General features: G+C 33.4%; 1 protein-coding gene across 1 annotated transcript; it reads right to left on the bottom strand.

Moving 5' to 3' along the window:
* Positions 1-3,275: 3,275 nt before the first annotated feature.
* On the bottom strand, positions 3,276-20,907 carry LOC100808880 (probable boron transporter 6). Its single transcript, XM_006601072.3, has 13 exons — positions 20,701-20,907; positions 19,500-19,593; positions 19,282-19,364; positions 18,956-19,148; positions 18,357-18,495; positions 18,110-18,275; positions 17,831-17,991; positions 17,197-17,370; positions 17,009-17,104; positions 5,254-5,358; positions 4,845-5,152; positions 4,281-4,560; positions 3,276-4,177 (listed from the first exon to the last, which is right to left on the bottom strand). Exons 1-13 carry the CDS (start codon positions 20,720-20,722, stop codon positions 4,007-4,009), a joined length of 1,992 nt encoding a protein of 663 aa, XP_006601135.1. The 5' UTR covers positions 20,723-20,907; the 3' UTR covers positions 3,276-4,006.
* Between the last annotated feature and the right edge of the window lie 978 nt (positions 20,908-21,885).

Raw genomic sequence — 21,885 nt, 5'->3', positions numbered from 1 at the left:
TAATAACATTTTCTTCCTTCATCCTTTTATAGAAATAATGTTAGTGTTAATTCTATAAGTGGTGTTGTTTGCAATTCTTCAAATTTGAATGTTGAAGATCAGTTGAGCTATTAGAATTTAGATCTGAAGAAAGCCTCCTTCCTACTCATATTGTAGTAGTGCTAAGTTTAGTTGTTGATTCTTTGACATTTTACCCTCATCCTTAAACTGAATTTTATGCTTGTTTCAGGGGACAATGTTTTTTGTTCCTTTTTTTTCCGTATCTATTAGCATGCAGAGTATATCCCTGCTTCTTTATATCAATTTGTCTTAATAATCATGATATTATTATTATTATTATTATTATTATTATTATTATTATTATTATTATTATTATTATTTCAGAATTGAAATAACATGTGACTAGAAATAGAAATCTGAGATTGATTGCAAAAAATCCATATAATATTTTTTAAAAGAAATACATTCTAAAACGGTTCCCTAAAAATTCTAAGACGGTTTTTTTAAAAAACCGTTTTAGAATCCTCAATATATTTAATTTCTTAAAAAAAATTCTAATACAATTTTTCAGAGACCGTCTTATAATGATATCTTTTTCTACAACGGTTTTCTATGGAACCCTTGTAGAAAGGGAAGACTTTCTACGAAGTTGGCTACGACGACGGTTAATAACCGACGTAGAATGTCCAAATTAACCAATGTAGAAACTATTTTTCGTAGTAGTGGTTTGATGTTTTCAGACGATATCTCAGAAACACAATCTATCATAGCATTAAGTGGTGCATTTGAGATCTTCATTTAACACTCTGCATCTAAAATTCTATCTTGCTGAAAACATTCTCCTAGAATATGTGAAAGTCCTATGAAGAATAAATAAAATCTATAGTCTGAAAGCGCTAATCTTCATCAAAAGGCGTGCTCTACTGTATAGACCTGCTCTAATGGAAGAAGTGATTTTCTACTGAAGTGCTTGACACGCCAACCTGTAAGCATGAACTCTGCATGTAAAAGAAACGTGCATTTAATGCAAGTATTAAATGCCTCAATGACCACAGTTCATCAGACGAAGAAGTAGAGTGAAGAATTCATCCGTTGTGAGATAACATATACTTAAAGATGAATGCTATAAATAAAAAAGGTTTTGAAGAAACAAGATACAAATCAACTTGTGAAATATTCTTTCGTTCTTTATTGTAAAGATTTTTGCAAATATCTATATAGATAAAAGCTCTCAATACACTTTGTAATGTAAATCATGAGAGAAAAGACTAAAGTGTTCAGTGTAATATCCATTTGTAAGACTCTTAGTCATTATGCAAACTTACAACAAATCTTATATAGGACAAAAAATACTTGGTTGAAGTCAAATTTGGTGTAGAGCTTGTCTTTGTAAGAGTCAGGAGTAAAACAGAAGAATACTTGTAACTTTTGATAAAGTTAGTGAAATTTAGTGGGTTGTCAAGAATTGGATGTAGTCTCAGTGGTTGAGAAGAACCAGTATAAATCTTTGAGTGTTCTTTGTTTATTACTTTCCTTAGTGTTTAACTGACAAAATTTAATTTTTTTTTAGATCTTATATTTGTTTTCTCATTGTCTAATAAAGCTTTTCACTCTATCTATTTTTATTAAAACTCACATAAGACGATAATGTGTATCTATTTTAAGAAAAAATGAAATTTTTAAAAATACTATTCAACCTTCCTTGTGTTATTTGTCTATGCACAAATAATGTAAGGACATAAATAGCTCACTAGAAATGAAGCTTCCATTTGAACTTCATTTGAAATATATAATTTGTCTTTAAATACAAAGAAATCACGTTTTCTCAAAAATTAATAAATAAGTAAAAATGAAAATGACAAAACAATCTTGTTCCCTTTTAATTTTTCTTTCTCCTTTTCACCTTTTCACTAAATCATGTATTTAATTAATATAATTAATTATGTAATAAAAATAAAGGCATCCTAAAATAAAGGTCTAGTAATAATCACTTTAGATGCACTTCTGATTGGATTATTACTAAAACCAAAAGATTAACGATAATTACTTTAAATGCACTTTTGATTTAACTATCGTAAAAAATCTTTTAAAATAAAAAATATTTAAAAAAGAACAAAAAGTATAATAATAATTCTCTTTTTTCATAATAATAAACTTTTATTTTAATAATAAATTCTTTTATTTACCATTAATGGTAAATAAAAAATATTATTTCATTTTTAGGGGTAAAATATCTAAATTTAAAGTTGTAATTATTTTGCATATTTAATTAGAGGTAACCCTCATTATGACTCACGTCATATGATACTAATACTTTTTTATGTGTAATGGTCTTTCGAATCAAAATTTGATTTCTAAGACCATTTTTTTAAAAAAGTTTTTTCTTAATATTTTTCTTAATAAATGTTAATGACAACTCCTCTATTTTCAAACAAATTATTATTTTTTCATTGTCCCGCTGCGTCCCGAGTTGCAACAGTTAGCACACATATTAATATGACATCATTTCGGCTAAAAAAAGGTATTCAGGCTAATAGAAACTACTTTTTGCATTTATTGTATTTGTTTTTTTTTATCATTCATGTTAATTTCCCTAAGCATCTAGAATCAGTTGCTTAAAGTTTGAGGTGTTGGGGTGAAACGTGCAATCAAACACATTGCTAACTTCATTTTAAATAAAGATTATCAAATCTAATGAATTCAACCGGCCAAGTCCATTTTTAATTAGGTTGATTTAATTTAAATTTGAAAAAGAAAACAAATCAAACAAAACTAAACCAAAACAAAACATGTTGATTGGTTTTGATTTTTTTTCTCCCCTAGAATTAACTCATGAACACCCATGTTACAAACACATTGACATGCAGTGGTTATCAAAGTGCAAGATAGTAACTAGTATAGTGTACTTCTAAAATGTTACTTCTAAAAAGATTGGTCGTTGATGATATATTTTTGAAAGAATAAATTGACAAATTACTTCTAAAAAATATAACATACTAGTTATATTAGTTCCCAAAGCATTGACCAATTTTTTCCCCAAATGATGTAAATTACATTGGATCTCTTTAAATGTGCATTTAATTGTCAATTTAATATTTGAATATGCATTCCATCAAACAAAAATAGTCTCCAAAATTTGATACATGAGATTAATTTGAATGAAAAAAAATGCACACCAATAAGAATGTCCATAACCAGTCTTGTATCTTTCAGGTACTAATTTGGCTATGGACTCATTTTCAAAATCATATTGAAGGTGGTGACATTGAGTTATAGTGCCATGCTACAAACAAAACAATGTAGCGTAGCACTCAGGCCAGTTTATATTATATATCTAATTCCTTGGCTCACAAAATGTTGTTACAAATTCCTATCAATATCCAATGTACAAGTGTTAAAGAGAGAGAGGAAGAGAGAGCACTACATACAAACAAGTATAGTTTTTTTGGATTTTTTTTTTCATTTCCTTTCTCCTCCCCTTTTCTTTCACAAATGTTATTAATCTCTCCTTCACTCCCTCCTGACTCTTTTTTCAGAACATAGTCAACTAATGAAGGGAAATGGACCTTAAACTTAACAAGATATTTTTCCTAATAATATTGAGGCTAATTAGTCAGAGTTCAAATTATTTCTTCCCCGGTTGCATCCATCTTCTTCCCCCATTGAGTCTGACTTTACAATGATCTTAAGCATTGCATTCAAGATCATACTGATATTCATTTCTACATGCTAACAAAAGGCCAATGGAGAGAGACTATGAATATATATATAGGGAGCATATCAAATGAGAAAACTCTTCTTATTGTCAGAAATGAAACTATGAATATAGACTGCTAGATCATATTTGAATGTTAAGATTTTTAAAAAGAAAGCACAACATTTTTTAGTGGAACTTATAATTTTGATAATTTATATATGGTTGGACGGTATGGATTTGTAGTTCTGACTATTCATAATAAGAAGAGTTCTCACATGGATATGCCCTATATGTATCTCAGTCCTTTACCTAATGTTGCATGTCTTCACTGGAGCTGTAGCTGAAGCTTTTACTATTATTTCGGCTTACAGTTCTAAGCTTCAATTCTCCCCTATTTGTGGTCATCTTATCCAATATCTCTGCATCATAATAATCTTCTGAGCTCATATCATCACTGTCAGGGTCATTTGACTCTTTTTCCTGAATAAAATTTTGAAGATTAATTAAAAAACATGGATTTAGAATTATTATGTATAAACATGAAACTAGATTGTTTGTCCTAACAAGAAATGAATGAATGTACCCTTGGTGGTATATTATGTGTAATATGTGGAGCACCAACAATTTCCTCGTACCCAGATGCATCTAGTTCTTGAAGATGATTAGGTTTGAATATCTTTGGAAGCAAATGCTCTCTTATAGTTATGAGAAGGAAAAATGGTAATGGAAAAAGTATTCCTCCTACAGGTATCCATGTCACTCCAAAACAGATTAGGAAATACACAAACTGTAATATTGTGAATACAGCTATGGTCTTGAATGGTACTGACTCCACAAACGAGGCATGATAACCTTCCAATATCCTGCCCCAAAAGACATACATTAGACCAATGGAAAAATTGAACATGTAATTAGCTTTTAGAACTAAAAAATAAAGACCAAAATATTCATTGGCATTTTTTTTTCTAGACTAAACACCCCTAATGAAAATGTTACTATTTGTACTCTAATGCTAAGATTATTAGTTCTACTGATAACAAAGAAGTATTTCTATCACAAATGAAAGAAACTTTGAAATCCATGAAGCAGTAAATCAATTTCAAAACCATTATTTGTTGATTAAAACATTACTTGAAAGGATACTTACTTATAGCGTCGACTTGGTGGGATGAACAGAAGCGATATCCTTTCCCAAAATTGATTCCCTGGGAGACTATCAATTGCCATGTATGCAAAATATCCCCATAGAACTGAAGTGGGTATCATTTTGATGATATTAACGGAAAAAATTGATAGGCCAATCAAAAGAGACTGTAATAAGTTGCTCATTCTTTGCTCATTAACTCGTACAGGTAGATAGGCATCTATATGTTTATCAGGATCAAAATTTTCCTTTGCAGCATTCTTTTCATTAGATTTCATTACAGCCTCCTTCAAATTCTCCAACTCTTTTGTCTAGACCAAATTTAAAATGTTAATCAAATTGCTCTTGGATGTGTATAAACAGGCACACACACACATAAATATCTATCAATTATCAAGTAAGAAATACTTACTGTTGGTGTTGTATCCATTTCTACAAACACAACTTGCATCTTTCCATATAATTCAGAGTTGCTTCCTTGTTGCTTGACACTTTTTACCACCTTCTTTCGGATCAACTGCAAATTAGGGTTGCTCAAAAAGCTAGTTTTAAAAAAATAACTATAACTAGTTATATAAAAGTAGGTATAAACTATAACCAAATTTAGAGTTATGGGTATTTCAAATAACTTATTTTTATTTAAAACTAATTATAGTTATAAAACTATAACTAGTTTTTATAGAAATAAGTATTTCAAGTAACTTATTTTTATTCATCAATAACTAGTTATGTAATTGGTTTTAGATATAACTTGTTGTATAATTGGTTATATGACTAATTTATTCATAACTAGTTATATACCCATATTTTAAAAACAATAAATAGTTATATCAAATTATACTCATATTTTAAAAACTAGTTATGATTATAGTTATAATACTCACTTATAATCTAGTTATTTATTAGGTATGATTATAGTTATGTAAATACTCAAATTTTGAGTACCCTATGTTGAATCGAGGGCTTACCACTAGGGCAAAAGTTATAGCTGATAGTCAGTGCATAACTCTTTCTACTTAAGAGCGCAATTGCCCCCATGTGCCATGAGTCGACTATGACTTGATCCACCCAGGCCTCTGCCACGGGATAATTGATATCACAACCCGACAAACAATCTCCCCCTCAGCAATTTCCTCACTAGGAATCAAACTCGTGACCTTTGCTCTAATAACCATTGTTGGATCGAGCGCTTAGATTGTTAGGCTTAGACAACCATACGTCTCATCCACCTTAGATTTTGATGTATACCATAAGTATAAATTAATGATATTCTAATGAGTTTTTGACAAGTGGACACGATTATTATGTTAAAGGAATATCTTCCACAGCTACAAAGAGGTTTTAACCTAGCCTCCAACATATTATATTCAGTGAGTGTCCACTCTTATTCAAATTTCATTTGTCTCTATTACATTTGAATAAATAACATTTGAATTCGAGAAAAGGACAAAATAGAAAAAACTAGAAGACCTCCGTGAAATATCCCCTGAAGGTTGCTTTCAAAAAGGTCAAAAAGCACATGGCATTGTTTGTACTTTGTATAATATCCTCACCATTAAGAGCTTGACACATCGACCAATTCCTCTATGTGAGACAACGGTCTTTTCAAGATAACAACGTAGATCCCACAACGGATACTTCATTGAAGTTTATAAAAGAATGTCTCCCTCAATGAAGCATCAAAAGAAAAATGTGAAAACTAAAAGAATAAGAGCACAAGAAATATTGGGAAAGTGAAACTCTGATATAAACACTACACGTTCTACACTGTTATTATTCTTTGCAAAGCAAAGTAGTTTGTACTTATGCTTAATTATATATTCACTCTTTGAGTGTTAAAAATAATTGTATTCAATCAAACATTTGTTTGTAAAAGTCAGAAGTGGCTTAGTGTTAAAAAACACTTGGGTTCTTAGATTCAAGGAGAGTCTAAGAAGATATTAGAAGTGGTGTTAGAATACTTGTAAAGCTAGGAGTGACAGGTTAGAATACTTATTTGTAATCAATTCATGATTAGTGGAACCCTTTACTAGTGAGTAAAAGAGAACTGGACGTACCTCAGGTAGAGTGAACAAGTATAAACCAAGTGTTTCTACTTCTCTCCATAATGTTTTATCGAGTATTCTTATTACATTTTCTACAATCACTTTACACCAAATGCTTATTTAAAAAACTGTTTTAAGAACCTTTTATTTGTCACTGGACAATCACTTTGTTCTTCATTACATAGTCTTTTTATTCTCAGTGGACGACCAATGTTTATATCTGATACACACTATTGAACCCCCCCCCCCCCCTTTTATTGTGTTTCTTGCAGTTTCAATTGGTATCAGAGCTTTGCCTTAAGAGTGGAGTATCTGACAATACTAAGGAAAAAATCTCATATATATCAAAGATATGGAAGAGGGATTTGCCACCAACAAATCACCTTTATTCAAAGGGATAAAGTATGACTACCAGAAGAAGCATATGATAGCACATTTTGAATCTATTCATATAGATTTATGGGATGCAATGGAAAATAGAGATTACATACCATACGACGATCAACTAAATGAAATCCCTAGAAGCCAGAGCAGCAAAAGCTCAGATTTTTGCTAAACTCAAAGGCTAGGAACATGATGTTGTGTGCTCTTTCAGAAGATGAGTACATAAAGGTACACAACTTTAGGAGTGCCAAAAAAATGTGGGACACTCTAGCTGTAACATACGAGGGCATCGTATAGGTAAAGAGGAACAAATTCAGTCTCCTCACCTATAAGTATGAAATCTTTTCCAGGGAAGAAAACGATGACATCCAATGTATGTTCTGAAGTTTTCAAACCATTCTTAACGAACTAATATCCTTAGGTAGAACTTATGATAATTATAACCACATTGACAAAATTTTAAGAATTCTATCTAGGAAATGAAGAGACCGCAGGCAACAATGCTAAAAGCGTTAAAGAATCTTGAGTCTATGTCTCTTGAGGAACTTGTTGGTATCCTCAAGGTTTATGAACAAGAACTCCAACAAGATGAAGGTCTTAGAAGAGAAAATTCTCTGGTTCTTAACAGTCAAAAGAGTAAGAATGAACCATCATCCATAGAATAAGTACGGAGAAGTTCCTCCAAAGTGCTTAAAGTCAATGATTCATCTGAAGAAGACTTAGATGAAGATAAGCTCACCTTCATCTCTCACAAAATCTGCAAGATGTGGAGAAACAAAAATGGGTCTAAGTGGAGAAGCTTTTCAAGAAGAATGCCCCAAGACAAGAAGGACAAAGACAAAAGCTCCATAGTTTGCTATAAGTACAAAAAGCTAGGACACTTTCAGATTTGGAGAAAAGTCAAGATAAGAAGAAATTCTTTAAGACTAAAGAAAAGAAGGGGTTTATGAGCATGTGGGAACACCAGGACGATACCTCGTCTGATGAAAATGATGAAGAAGTAAACATATGCCTGATGACAGACACAACTTCTAAAGGATTTGAATCAGACTTGGACGATAAGGTAAATTTCGATGACCCTAAGTCTCTTAGAAAAACTTATCATGAACGTTTATCTAACTCATCGATTCTCTCAAAATCTTATAAAAACTTACAAAGAGATTTCAAAAATCTATCCAATTTATGTAAAGTTTGAGAAAACCCTTCAAGATCAATTAGATGGTTTACTAGAGGAGTCCGCTCAAACATGTAAAGCTTGCAAAACTCTTAAAGAAAAAGAGTCCAAGTTATGCATTGAGATAGAGACAAATGCCAACAAAAAAGCTACCCTTCTTAAGAACTTTCAGGAGTTGGAAAACAAACTGAAAGATCTTCAAAAGGATTTGAAGGAGCTTAATGAACTTCACAATCATCAAATGGAAGAAAGATATGATCTTTGGAGAGAGTGTGCACAAGCACAAAAAGATTATGATGAACTCAAAGTGAGTAAACACAATCTTTGGGTGGAATGTGAAGACCACAAGAAATTTGCAAGTTTTCTGAAAGATGAGTTTCTGAAGCATTAAGAACTTGAAGGTCAACCTCAAGATGTTGTAAAACTTCATGAGGAAATAAAAACCTTAAAGACTACATTATCCAAGTTTGTCAATGGAACAAAAAAACTTGGATAATGTGATAGTGGATATGGTGGAATAGTCACTTTCAGAGGGAATCAAAAAGGCATAATAACTGACATGGGTAAGATTGTTATTCACCCATATCCCTCTATTGATAACTTTTTTTTTGTTGAAGGTCTTAATCATAATCTACTGAGCATAAGTCAATTATGTGATAGTGGATATGGTGTATCCTTCAACAAGGATGAGTGTGTCGTCTAGTGTGAGGATGGGTCTCCCTTATTTTCTACAAAGAGAAAAGGCAACCTCTACCAAATAAGACTGGGGGAACTCTCAAGTCAAAAGATGTCATGCTTATTGTCTATCAAAGAAAATCACTAGTTATGGAATAGAAAACTTGGCCATGCAAGTTGGAGGTTAATCTCCAAACTACAGAAAAATAATCTCGTAAGAGGTTTACCAAGTATGTCATATAAATATGATCTACTTTTTGAGGCGTGTCAAAAGGGAAAACAGATTAAAAAATCTTTTACCAGTAAAAACGAAGTTTCCACCTTTAGACCTCTCCAACTATTACATCTTGATTTGTTTGGTCCTACCAGAACTGTGTCCACTAATGGTAAAAGGTATGGACTTGTCACAATGGACGACTACTCTAGATGGACATAGGCTATGTTCCTAAACCACAAGGATGAGTCTTTTGATGTATTCTTTAAATTCTATAAACGAGTTCAAAACTAAAAAGAAGTATGCATTACTTCAATCAGAAGTAATCGTGGGGGTAAGTTTGAAAATGAAAGGTTCCAACTGTTCTGTGAGGAAAATGGAATTCTTCACAATTTTTCAACACCAAGAACTGCTCAATAAAATGGAGTAGTTGAAAGAAAGAAAAAATTTATCCAAGAGATGGCTAGAACCACGCTAAATGATAACTTAACCCCTAAGCACTTCTAGGCTGAAGTAATGAATATTGTATGCTATCTTCAGAACAAAATTTATATAAGACCCATCTTGAAAAGGACTCCCTATGAATTATGGAAGGGACGAAAACCCAACATATCATATTTTTATCCTTTTAGGTGTAAGTGTTTCATTTTAAACACAAAGGATAATCTAGGAAAATTTGACTCAAAAAGTGACTGTGGAATATTTATTGGATACTCTAAAACTTCTAAGGCATTCAGAGTGTACAACTCCGGAACTTTAGTTATTGAAGAAGCTATCCATATAAGATTTGGCAAAAATAAGCCTAATAAAGAATTATTAGAGCTAGATGAGTCTTTTGCAGATTTACGGCTGGATGATAACATAACAATTTCCAGCTCATCCAGATAGGAATCAGAGATATTCACATCTACTCAACAAGAAGCTCAAGCTGAAACCAGAGAACCCATTGGATGCATTATAAGAAGGAGCCATCCAGAAAGTCAAATCATAGGTGATCCAACATACCGTGTTCAAACTAGACTGTCATTAAAAACACAAGGACACACTGCACTGATCTTTGAGATGAAGCCCAAACACATCGATGAGGCAATTAAAGATGACAACTAATGAAAGCGATGCAAGAAGAACTTGATCAGTTTCAAAAGAATAATGTCTAGAAGCTCGTTAAATTACCAAAAAGAAAGAAGGTAGTTGGAGTGAAATGGATATTTTGTAACAAACTAGACGAGGATGGTAAGGTTGTGAGATACAAAGCAAGATTAGTTGCTAAAGGTTACTCACAACAGGAAGGTATAGACTACCCAAAAACCTTTGCACTTGTTGCACGTTTAGAAGTAATATGCATCTTACTTTCATTTGCAACCTATAGTAATATGAAGTTGTATCAAATGGATGTAAAAAGTGCATTTCTAAATGGCTTAATCCAAAAGGAAGTTTATGTTGAACAACCGCCTGGATTTGAAAATGAAACCCTTCCTCAACATGTTTTTAAACTCAACAAAGCATTATATGGACTCAAACAAGCTTCTAGAGCTTGGTATGAAAAATTAAGTTCATTTCTCTTAGAAAATGGTTTTGAATGAGGAAAGGTTGGCATAACTCTCTTTCGTAAGAATTATGAGTCTTAATTTATATTATTACAAGTGTATGTGGACGATATCATCTTTGCTGCCACTAATGAAATGCTCTATGAAGATTTTGCTAGGTTAATGCAAATTGAGTTCGAAATGAGCATGATTGGAGAGCTGAATTTCTTTCTAGGATTACAAATAAAGCAAACACCACAAGGCATTTATATTCATCAGGCCAAGTATGTAAAAAAAACTATTAAAGAAGTTCAACATGAGTGATGCAAAAGAGATGAAGACTCCTATGCATCTCACTACACATCTTGGACTGGACGAGGAATCAACAAAGGTGGACGGGACCCAGTACAGAGCAATGATTGGCTTATTGCACTATCTTATTGTGTCAAGACCTAATATAATGTTCAATGTTTGCTTATGTGATAGATTCCAAAAAGGAACCGAGGGAAGTTCATTTAATTTCAATTAAACGTGTATTCAAATATTTGATTGAAACTCTTAACCTTGGTCTTTTGTTCAAAAGAAGAGAAAGTTCTAGGCTCACAAGCTATTGCAATGCAGATTATGCTGGTGATAAAGTCAAAAGAAAAAGTACAAGTGAAAGTTGTCATTCGATAAGAGGAAACTTAGTCACATGGATATGCAAGAAGTAGGGATCAACTGTATTATCCACTGTTGAAGCAGAATACATGTCAGCATCAAGCTGTTGCACCCAACTTCTATGGATAGCTTGAAGACTATAACATCCATGAGAATAAAATTCCTATCTATTGTGATAATAGAGTTGCTATAAGTCTTTTGAAAAACCCAACATTGCATTCCAGATCAAAACATATAGAAATTAAACATCATTTTATAAGAGATTGTTCAAAATGGTACAATGGATTTACAGTTTGTACCCACTGATGAACAACTTACTGATAGTTTTAGAAAACCATTAACTAAAGAAAAGTTGATTTTGTTAAGGAGTCAACTTGGAATAATCTCTGTTAATCATCCAAAGATACGTTGTCCACTAGCCATTAGCACACTTATGGACTATATGTCTTGCATTATTTTTAATATACGAAACACAATGTTTTCCTTCGCGAATGTTGTAACACTTCATGATGAGTCGATTTTGGGAAGCAGGCCTAATGGTTGTTTTGAAAAACCAAAAAGCCCATTATGAAAACCTCTACGTTGAAACTCTTGGTATTACACTTTGCTTGCAAACACTTTAACTTCCTTTTAAGTCTTTCAAACCCTAGCTTTCTTCCCTCTCAAATGACCTTTACAAACACCCCGTCACTGAAGCCATCCCAACCATGGAAATCACCACCATACATACTGATAATGAGCCTTCCATTCATGTAGAATAATTTTTTGATATTCAAGAACTCAAAAAAGTGGGCCTAAAGTTGAATGAGACCTTGTTGTTTTGTGGTGCAAGAAATTTTTATAATGAACCCCCACCATTTACCCAGAGCCGATAAGGACCTTCCAGCGACATGTTGAGTTCGTCAACAAGAAGACCATAGCCTCCAAGATTTTGGAAGTGAAGGTCGTACTATCAAGTGACACCATTGCTAAGGCAACATGGTGTCTGCACAAGAGTAGTACCTACCAAGAAGGTTAGGAGAAGAACTACAACTCCCACGTCACTAGAGCTCTCTACCATGAAAATGCTGATAAGGCTGATGATCAAAAGACCATTGTCTACAACTTGATGTGTGAGAAGGCAAAAATTTGGGCCAACATTCTGAACAAGAGTGTACTTCACAAGGTTGGCTCCAAGACGACCCTCTCTGACCTCCAGAAGTTCGTGTTGCTTCACTTGATGGAGAACCTGCCATTTGACTTTCCACACATAATATATATCAACATTTTGAGGAACCTCAAAAGTTTAGGTGGTTTGGATGACAACTACTATCATGTGTTCTACAAGATGGATGAGAACTCCAAGCATACCTTAATAGTTAAGGTTACAGTAGTTGCTAAACAATAAAAGTTTAGCAAAACTAATCTGAAGGCTATGAAGGTGGCCTTGGAAAAAAACCTTGAAGGAGACTCCAAAAGTGGACGCGGAAGCCATCAACAAGCGAAAACAAAAGAGATTGGCCAAGTCCATTGCTGATGAAGACCTTGGTCTGGACAACTTTGGCATTACATGGAAAATCAAGAAGATCATGGTTGAACAACAGAAGAAGAAGAAAACCAGGAAACAATTCCAAAGGGATGAAGAAGAGGAGATGTTGGCAAATGAGCACCAAACCAAAAGAAGGTATAAGTCTATCTCGTCTGCTCTTGCTCATCCACCCGCAGTAAACCCGATTGCACAAAGGTTGAAAGACCTAAGTGAGACTGATGATGATGGTGAAGGACTGGTACGAGTGGCCTTCCAAAAGTGAAAAGCTATTTCTCCTGACACACCTGCTCCTAAGAAGGAAAAGAAGGCTCAACCTTTAGCCGTATCATGAGCATTCATTCTTCCCTCAAACATTCCACGACAGGTGAAGACAAGGGCTACCAAGGCCAACCCAAATATCGATGACAAAGAAAGGGCAGTTTTCTTCACAGTAAACAAGGAAGATCTGTCCTCTTCCTAATCAAATGGTGAGTCCACTAACGACAGTCCCCTCATGCCACTCTACAAGTCTGCACCAATCCCACAACCACGTCCACCTCCATCTTTATTACACCTTGATAGGTTCAGAAGGGAAACTACAAGGGAGCCATTGATGGATGCCTAGTGTTTCCCTCTGTCCTTCATCCACGGTAATCCTACACCGCTTTCTCCCTTCTCTAAAGTCTTTTTCACTGAACGAGTGGTAAAGGAAACCATATCTATTGAAGCATCCATCTGGACGCATTTTGACTATGAGCACACTCCATCTAAAGCCTTTAAGGCTTTACCATCAAATGTTCTAGTCCATTTGCCTCCTTTAACTTGGACTCGTCTAGTTCAGTCATTTGTTTTCAAGATGCCTCCTCAGTGACTGGCACTTGGCACTCAATAGTGGGTTTGACCCTCCACTAAGGTGACTCCTTCATAAGCTTGGTGCAATATGAAGAAAAAAAGGACCAGAAGAACTCCCAATGTAGTATCTCTCAAGAACTATTTGGCAAACAAAGCAAGGAACCTTTGCAAGAAGTGGAACATCCTAAGGTTCAATTCAAAAAGAAGGTGCACCTGTCGACGCCAATTATAAGACTGATGCCAGTTACATGAACAAATGTAATTGTGTGATTAAGCCATGACATACCCTCCTAGTCTACATATATCTAGGGCAACTGACATCAAGATGGTTGCTGATAGGGTCTACCCTCGTTAGCTATATGGGATGTTTCCAGAAGAATAGATTCGGGCTGTATTACAAGGCATAAATACCTTCGAGGCAGATGAAGGTAAAGATTGTGAACCATCCCTGCAATTGAAGCTTATTGTTGCATGGGAAGCAATTGATCTGAACTCTTAAATGCTTATTATTCAAGGACCTTCTGAAGTCAGATAGTGTAGATGAATTCCCAAAAAACCTCCACCTCTGGCTATGATGGAAGTGATACTATTGTGCACCACGATGTTATCCAAGTGTTCTGACCTGCTAGGAAGTATCACTTTGATGATGCTTGTGTCTGCTTCACAAGAAATAATGACGGTGAGTCCTTCATCCAACGTCTTCTCCAGTTTCCCACCATTCAATATGAGGGAACCTACAACTTGAAGAAGATTACAAAAGCTCAAATGATAGCCCATTGACTCAGCTCCATGAGGCTTAATAGAAGAAGAGAGCTGAAAATGTTGTTGTTGTTGCTGTGATTGTGGAGCAAGAAGCTGCTAAGAAAGAAGCTACCACCACTGTTCTAGCTAAACCCTCTGCTACAGCTATAGACAACACCATTGTGTGTGGGGTCCTTATTGACCTAACAAACACGAGTGTCATGGACAAGAATGATGAAGCATCCAATGCAGCTATGGCTAATGAAGTTGAACCACTCATCCGGGATCTTGCGTCCAAGCAGTCAACAACTTCTAATGAAGCCAACTCTCGAGATAAAGGTGACCATGATGTTGTAATTGTATACTCAACAAGTTCTGGTCGTACGCCTCTCAATTACGCATAACCTGCCACCATCACGTGTGATCAAGTTCAAGACATGATAGGACAAGCAATGAAGTCCTTTACAGAACGTCAATTACAAGAGAATGAGCATATTCGCCTGTCAATGAAGAATGCCATTACAACGAAATTTTCCACCTTGATGTTGTCCTTGTATAGAACATCTAAGAAGCTCAGATGTCAATGCTTGGAGCTACTGTTGCACTTGCACCTATTTCTCAACCACCCTTCATACCTGCCTTTCTTGAACCTCCACCACAACCCTTGGCTCTGATACCACCACCACCTCCATCCTCCCCACCAACTTCCCAACCTCTGCCATCACCGCCTTCTCAAGACTGATGATGATGTTCTTCAATTTTTCTATCTTGAAACCCATTTTTTTGCTTATGACAAAAGGGGGAGAAATAAGAATTTTGATTGTAATGAAAAGCGTTTTTTTCATAAAAGCATTCTTGAAGTATATATATATATATATATATATATATATATATATATATATATATATATATATATATATATATATATCCTTTACCTAATACATTCCACGATTATACTTATTTTTTATATACATGTCATTTTCTTGCCATGCTTGAACTCAAGTGGAGTTTAACTAGATTACATTCTCTCTTATAACTTTGTTCTTTAAATCAAAATTTATATTGCTTGTCATCATCAACAAGGGGGGGATTGTTAGGCTTGGACGACCATGCGTCACATTTACCTTAAATTTTGATGTATAACATAAGTATAAATTATAGATATTCTTATGAGTTTTTGACAAATGGACAAGATTATTATGTTAAAGGAATATTGTCCACGTACAACTATAGAGAATATGATTTGTTTTAACCTAGCGTCCAATACACTATATTCGATGAGCATCCACTCTTGTGCATAACTGTATAACAAATGGTAATAAAGTAAACTCGTGAATCCAGTCTCAAGGACTGAGTATCATGAAAAAGGAAAGTGCACATGTACTATTTTATTCAAATCCCATTTGTCTCTATTACGTTTGAATAACTAACATTTGAATTCAAGAAAAAGGACAAAATATAAGAGACTAGAAGACCTTCGTGGAATATACCCAGGAAGGTCGCTTTCAAAAAGGTCAAAAAGCACATGGTGTTGTCCGCACTTCGTATAATATCCTTGCCATTCAAAGCTTGACACATCAACCAATTCCTCTATATGAGACAACAGTCCTTTCAAGATAACAACTTAGATCCCACAATGAATACTTCATTGAAGTTTATAAAAGGATGTCTCCCTCAATGAAGCAATAGAAGAAAAACGTGAAAAGAAAAAGAACAAGAGCACAAGAAATATTGAGAAAGTGAAACTCTACTATAAACACTACACGGTCTACACTATTGTTATTCTTTGCAAAGCAAAGTAGTTTGTGTCTATGCTTAATTGTATATTCACTATTTGAGTGTTAAGAATACTTGTATTCAATCAAATATTTGTTTGTGAAAGCTAGGAGTGACTTAGCGTTAAAAAAATACTTGGGTTCTTAGATTCAATGGGGGTCTAAGAAGATATCAGAATACTTGTAAAGTCAGAAGAGGTTGATTAGAATACTTGTTTGTAATCAGTTCTTGATTAGTGGAACCTTTTACTAGTGAGCAAAGGAGAACTAGATGCAGCTTAGGTTGAGCAAACCAGTATAAATCAAATGTTTCTACTTCTCTTCATATTGTTTAATTTATCGAGTAATCTTATGACATTCTAAAATCTCTTTACACTAACTGCTTATTTGAAAAACTATTTTAAGAACCTTTTATTTGTCACTGAACAATCACTTTGTTCTTCATTACATGTTCTTTTTATTCTCACCAATGTTTATCTCCCCCCCCCCCCCCCCTTTACTAGTGTGTTTCTTGTCGTTTCTCCCTATTGCAAATTGATGCAATAATATAAGAATATATTTGAGTTGACATTTTAGGCTTAAGGGTCTTGATGTAAAATTAAGATGATACTTACCTGCTTCCTAAGAACTGTCAAACTCTTTGTATGCATGGGGGATTGAGGAAGAACTCCATTTGATGGAGGAAGGCCAAGGATACCGCAAATCAGAGTCTAAACATTAAAAGGATAGATATGTTAGACAACTAATGGAGTTTACCCAAAGTAAAGCGTTAGGTAGCAATGTTTTAGAGAAGATAACATACCATTATACCAAGTAGTAAAATATCATAGTGGTAGGCAGATGGTTTTTGAAGATTAAATTCCTTCTGTTGAGCCATCTTAGAAGCTACACTATGATCAAAAAAGTATAAACCTGCTATCATCACAGCTGGAATAAATGCCCCAAAGATATATCCCAAGGGTACCTTCCCCATATCCTACACTTTGCAATCAACCATGTTAGATGTTTTCTAGGACTTGCCTAACATGAAATTAGTAATTATAATTTACAAACTTGAATACATGTCTTATCTAAGAACATGGTGCAAGATAGCATGATGAAATCAACAAAAGTAAGAAAACGGTATTGTGTTAAACATCCTACACCATCAAATGAACTCATTTTGTTTCATTAGAAGATAAAAAAAAAGGTTAAATGTTGTTTTAGGTTCTTCCAGATTTGATCAAAATTAGTTTTAGTCACTACATTTTAAAAATGGTGACTGTGATCCTTGTATTTTTTGAAATGTGGTAGGTTTCGACCCTAGTCAAGTCAAAATGAAGTATAGGGTTAGGAACCATTTTTAAAATGCAACGAATAAAACCAATTTTAACCATCAAGGGCCTTATTTTATTTCCTAAGAAGTTAAAAAAATTATATAATGTTTGAAATGTTACCTTTACTACTGTCCAGTGGTAAGTAGATTCCCATGGAAGTGGACAAACTAGCCTTCTAGGAACTGCAGATGGAATTTTTCCTGGTAGAGTATAAGATAGTCCAGTCCAAATCACTAACATCATTGGAACCCCATAATCTGCAATGAAACCTCGTAGCCACCCTGAATTGAATGAAACAAGGAAGATATAAAAAAAATAAGAAACTTAAGCATCACATGAAAACTTTAAAACATTATGTTCGGCCTTATCTGGTACATACAGATATTTCAAGTCATTTACCTGATCCATATTTCCATGTTCTTGCTTTTCTGCTCATCGTGGCAGTGATAAGTAGTCCAAAAGATAAAATGATTGCAAGTAGTCCATTTGCATACCGCCAATGGAATTGATTTTCCTCTAACAAAAGATTTCCATCCTTAGGGGTGTTGAACTCACCTATGATTCCCTATGGATCAAATAGTTTTCGGCTTGAATCTTGAAGTGCAAAATTGACAATCTATTTTGCTACCAAGTATTAGCAATATACCTTTATAGCCTCTTGAAAGAAAAGGACAGTAATCAACATGCCAAATAATTCCTCTGCAATTCTTGTGAACCTTGTGATGATTGTGCATGCGTTGAAAATTGCAAGAATAATCAGCAGGAATGATGTCCACACACAAACCCTATAAAACAATTAAACGTAGAAGTTAGATATAGATATCCTATAATTGAAGAACTATATGTGAACAATGAAGTAAATGGGAAAACCAAAGTGTCATACATATAGATACTTTCATTGCTTAGGGTGTATAGCTACATATGAGACATAGAAGTAATATCCCCTAATAAACCAAACAATGAAAATTGTTCTCTTTATAGATGATCTCAAAAAAGGAATGATAATGATACTATTCCTATTTGTAACAAGATTATAAAATTTATTTTATTTATAGTATTTTGTAAGAAATATGCTCTTATTTGGTTTTGTAGAATTACAATTATATTTATATATTATTTTTTATGAATTTTTATACATATTTCAATATGTATCTTACACCTATTTTATTCTATATATTTTTAGAATATATAGTCATACTGTCAAATTGAATACACCATATTTGTGCATCATAGAGAGATACATACCAACCAGCCCACGGCAGAAACATCTTGGCACCTAACTCTGGCGTTTTTGTGCAAAACTCATAAAGAATAGTGTACATTATAACAGTTGGTTCAGCAACTCCCAAAATCAACAAAGGTTGACCACCAAATATTGAGTGGATTATTCCACAAATGGCAGTTGATGCCAAAGTTTCCAATGTGCTCAAGCTTCCGCCTATAAAACATAATATGGATGCTCAATATGGAACAAAAAGCATAAAATTGGCTATTGAAAGTGACAAGTTGTTGATAGTAATTGTAGCTCTACTCAAAGTAACTCTGTATTGAAGCTACTAGAAAAGTTTTACCTGTATCCCTGTTAAGTTGCTCTCCAAAAGCAATAACAGGAAGAGCAGACGCAAAAAATATGTAGAAAGTTGGAGCCAATATCCTAACATTATTCAAAGAATCACAAATCAAAATTAAGGACATATAACACACCACCACACAAAGAAAAGGGGGTAAGTCTCATCAATATGCAATGGGTAAATTGCTTTCCCAAAAGCCCAAGATAAACAAGAATTACCTAATGCCAGAACAGATTGCACTAGCCCAATCATGTTTATAACATTCAACCCTTCCTTTGACATCTTGAATTATTCCTCCAAAAGGTCCCATAGCTGATGCAAGAAATTAGACACATCATCATCTCACAAATTCCAAAAAACTAATTACATTGAGAATAGTCTAATATCTTTAGGTGAATGAACTCTTGGGTTATTCAAGTGTATCACCATATATTTAAAAAAGAAATGTTAGCACTAGGACACTTTATTATTAGATGATATTCATGTACTGAAGAGTCAAAGGTCCATTAGCATTAATACCAAATGTATTAATAAAAATAAAAATATACACCATTAAAAATAAAGGAAACTTTGGGGATTCATTTATCCTTTCTTAAGCACTATGAAATAAAGGACTTCCTTAAATTTGTGAGTTGAGCATATATATGATACAAACATAATATGGATGTTGTCCAATAGCTCAATAACCCATGCAGTTTAAACAAGTAGGACTTAGATGTAGATGGACAGAAAAGAAATCGATTTAAGGTTTTAAATTAATATTTACAACTTCAATTGCAGCTGCAAAAATATGATTTTAGAGGTCTCTATAATCACAATTATGGCCCAATCAGCCACATAAACCATTCCATCCTTGAACTCAGTGGTAGAATAAAATAAAAGAAAATGAGGGCAAATTACAACTAATGCTATTGCGGAAAATTGTAAACAAATACAACTAATGCTATCCTAATTACAATCTCCGTGCAGTTCTGGAAATCCAAAAACCTTAACAACACGGTTGTAGGTATAATTGACCCCTTTTAAAACCTTTCAACACCAAAGAAGGACACATAAAGTGGGTGCTCAATGAGAAAACCATGATGAAGAACCTTCATGCAACAAAATGCATGTACAAAACACATTAGGAGATGGTAAAGTAACAAACAAAACCAAATCATGTAACCATGATTTAAAAAGGGTCAATAACTGCAATTTCAGTTGTAATGATGCTTTTCTAACTTTTTGCAACTACAAATTTGTTTCAATCGCATTTTACCATAATATCAAAGATCACAATGAAACCATGACCGCAATCATAATTTATAACCTTGCATGTAATGTAACCATGAGTTTCATATATAAACCATGCACGTATGTATGCGTATACACACAACATTTAAATTTGCACAAGGGAAAAGAAAGAAAAGAAGGACGCACATGCAAGCCTAGGAGGACCCATAGGGCCTCAAGATGTAAAGGAGCAAGGAAGAGCAGAAGGGTCAGGAGGGTTGAGGTAATAAAGAAAAAACAAGGAAGAAAAGGGTCACCAGAGGATCCAGATTAAGGAGCTAGCGTGTGACTCTTTCTGGGTAATTTTCTCTCTCTCACGCTGGAAAGAGAGAAAAAATAAATGATAGAGAAAGAGATGCACAACACATCAAGGAGGGAGGGAAAAGGAAAGGGGGTTGGAGTTGGAGGGACCATGCATGCAAAGATTAGAAAGGGTAGAAAAGGCAAAATAGCGGGTTTTGTGGGTGCTAACAGAGCATACCATTTGTAACTTCCTACTATTTCGAGTATTTTGATGATGTCATGTGCTCCTAGTTAGTTCTCCATTCTTTGCATATTCCTAAGGACCATTGTTTCGTTCAAAATGTAACCAATTCTTAGCACATCATCTATTACACTTTAGCTTACAATTTTAATGTTTTAATTTTTTTTTTTAAAAATAAATAGTGTATAACTATATGCATTAACAATATAAAATATTTTTACTTTATAATTCAATTGCAAATTAGTAGGCATGTGACAAGTTAATTAATTAATTTTTATTAGTAATTATATTAACATCATACTTATCATGGTTTCGAACGGGTTAATTGTACAAAACAATTACACTCATTTAAAAATGTTCCATAGTCTAATATTAATATATTCAATGAATTTAATTGAAATTTACCAATAGGATACTATTTTTATAATGATATCTAATAATGAATTATCATGTATAATGAAATTATTGATTTTTATAATAATTTAGTTGAAAATCATATATAGGATAATGTATAATTAGTTAATAATGTAAAAAATAATTATACTAATAATATATCAAAACTAAACCCTTTTTCTTCATTTCTCTTTCAATTAATTTTAGTTTAAAATAATTTATGCTATTAACTTAATACAATATTGTTTTTAATGTTTAACTATTTCTTAATCAGTTTTTATAACAATATCAATTTATTACAATGATTATTAACAGATTTAAGTATTATATTTTTTTATCATATTGATCTCATTTTTATTTTTAGTTTTCAAATAATTTTTTTATTATAGTTTCAATATTTTTATCTTACTCATTCTCCTCATAAAAATATATTTTTATTTTAAATTATATATTTA

The sequence above is a fragment of the Glycine max genome, chromosome 17, assembly GCF_000004515.6.
Source record: "Glycine max cultivar Williams 82 chromosome 17, Glycine_max_v4.0, whole genome shotgun sequence".
Lineage (NCBI taxonomy): Eukaryota > Viridiplantae > Streptophyta > Magnoliopsida > Fabales > Fabaceae > Glycine > Glycine max.
This window is presented reverse-complemented; position numbering and strand designations above follow the sequence as displayed.

What these genes read in the sequence shown, in the direction of transcription:
- LOC100808880 (XM_006601072.3), bottom strand. Translation starts at nt 20,722, where the DNA reads ATGGGTCCTCCTAGGCTTGCAT. An exon ending in GGGTCCTCCTAGGCTTGCAT is followed by an intron (nt 19,594 to 20,700) that starts GTGCGTCCTTCT and finishes TTCTTGCATCAG; the next exon opens with CTATGGGACCTTTTGGAGGA. An exon ending in GCAACTTAACAGGGATACAG is followed by an intron (nt 19,149 to 19,281) that starts GTAAAACTTTTC and finishes TATGTTTTATAG; the next exon opens with GCGGAAGCTTGAGCACATTG.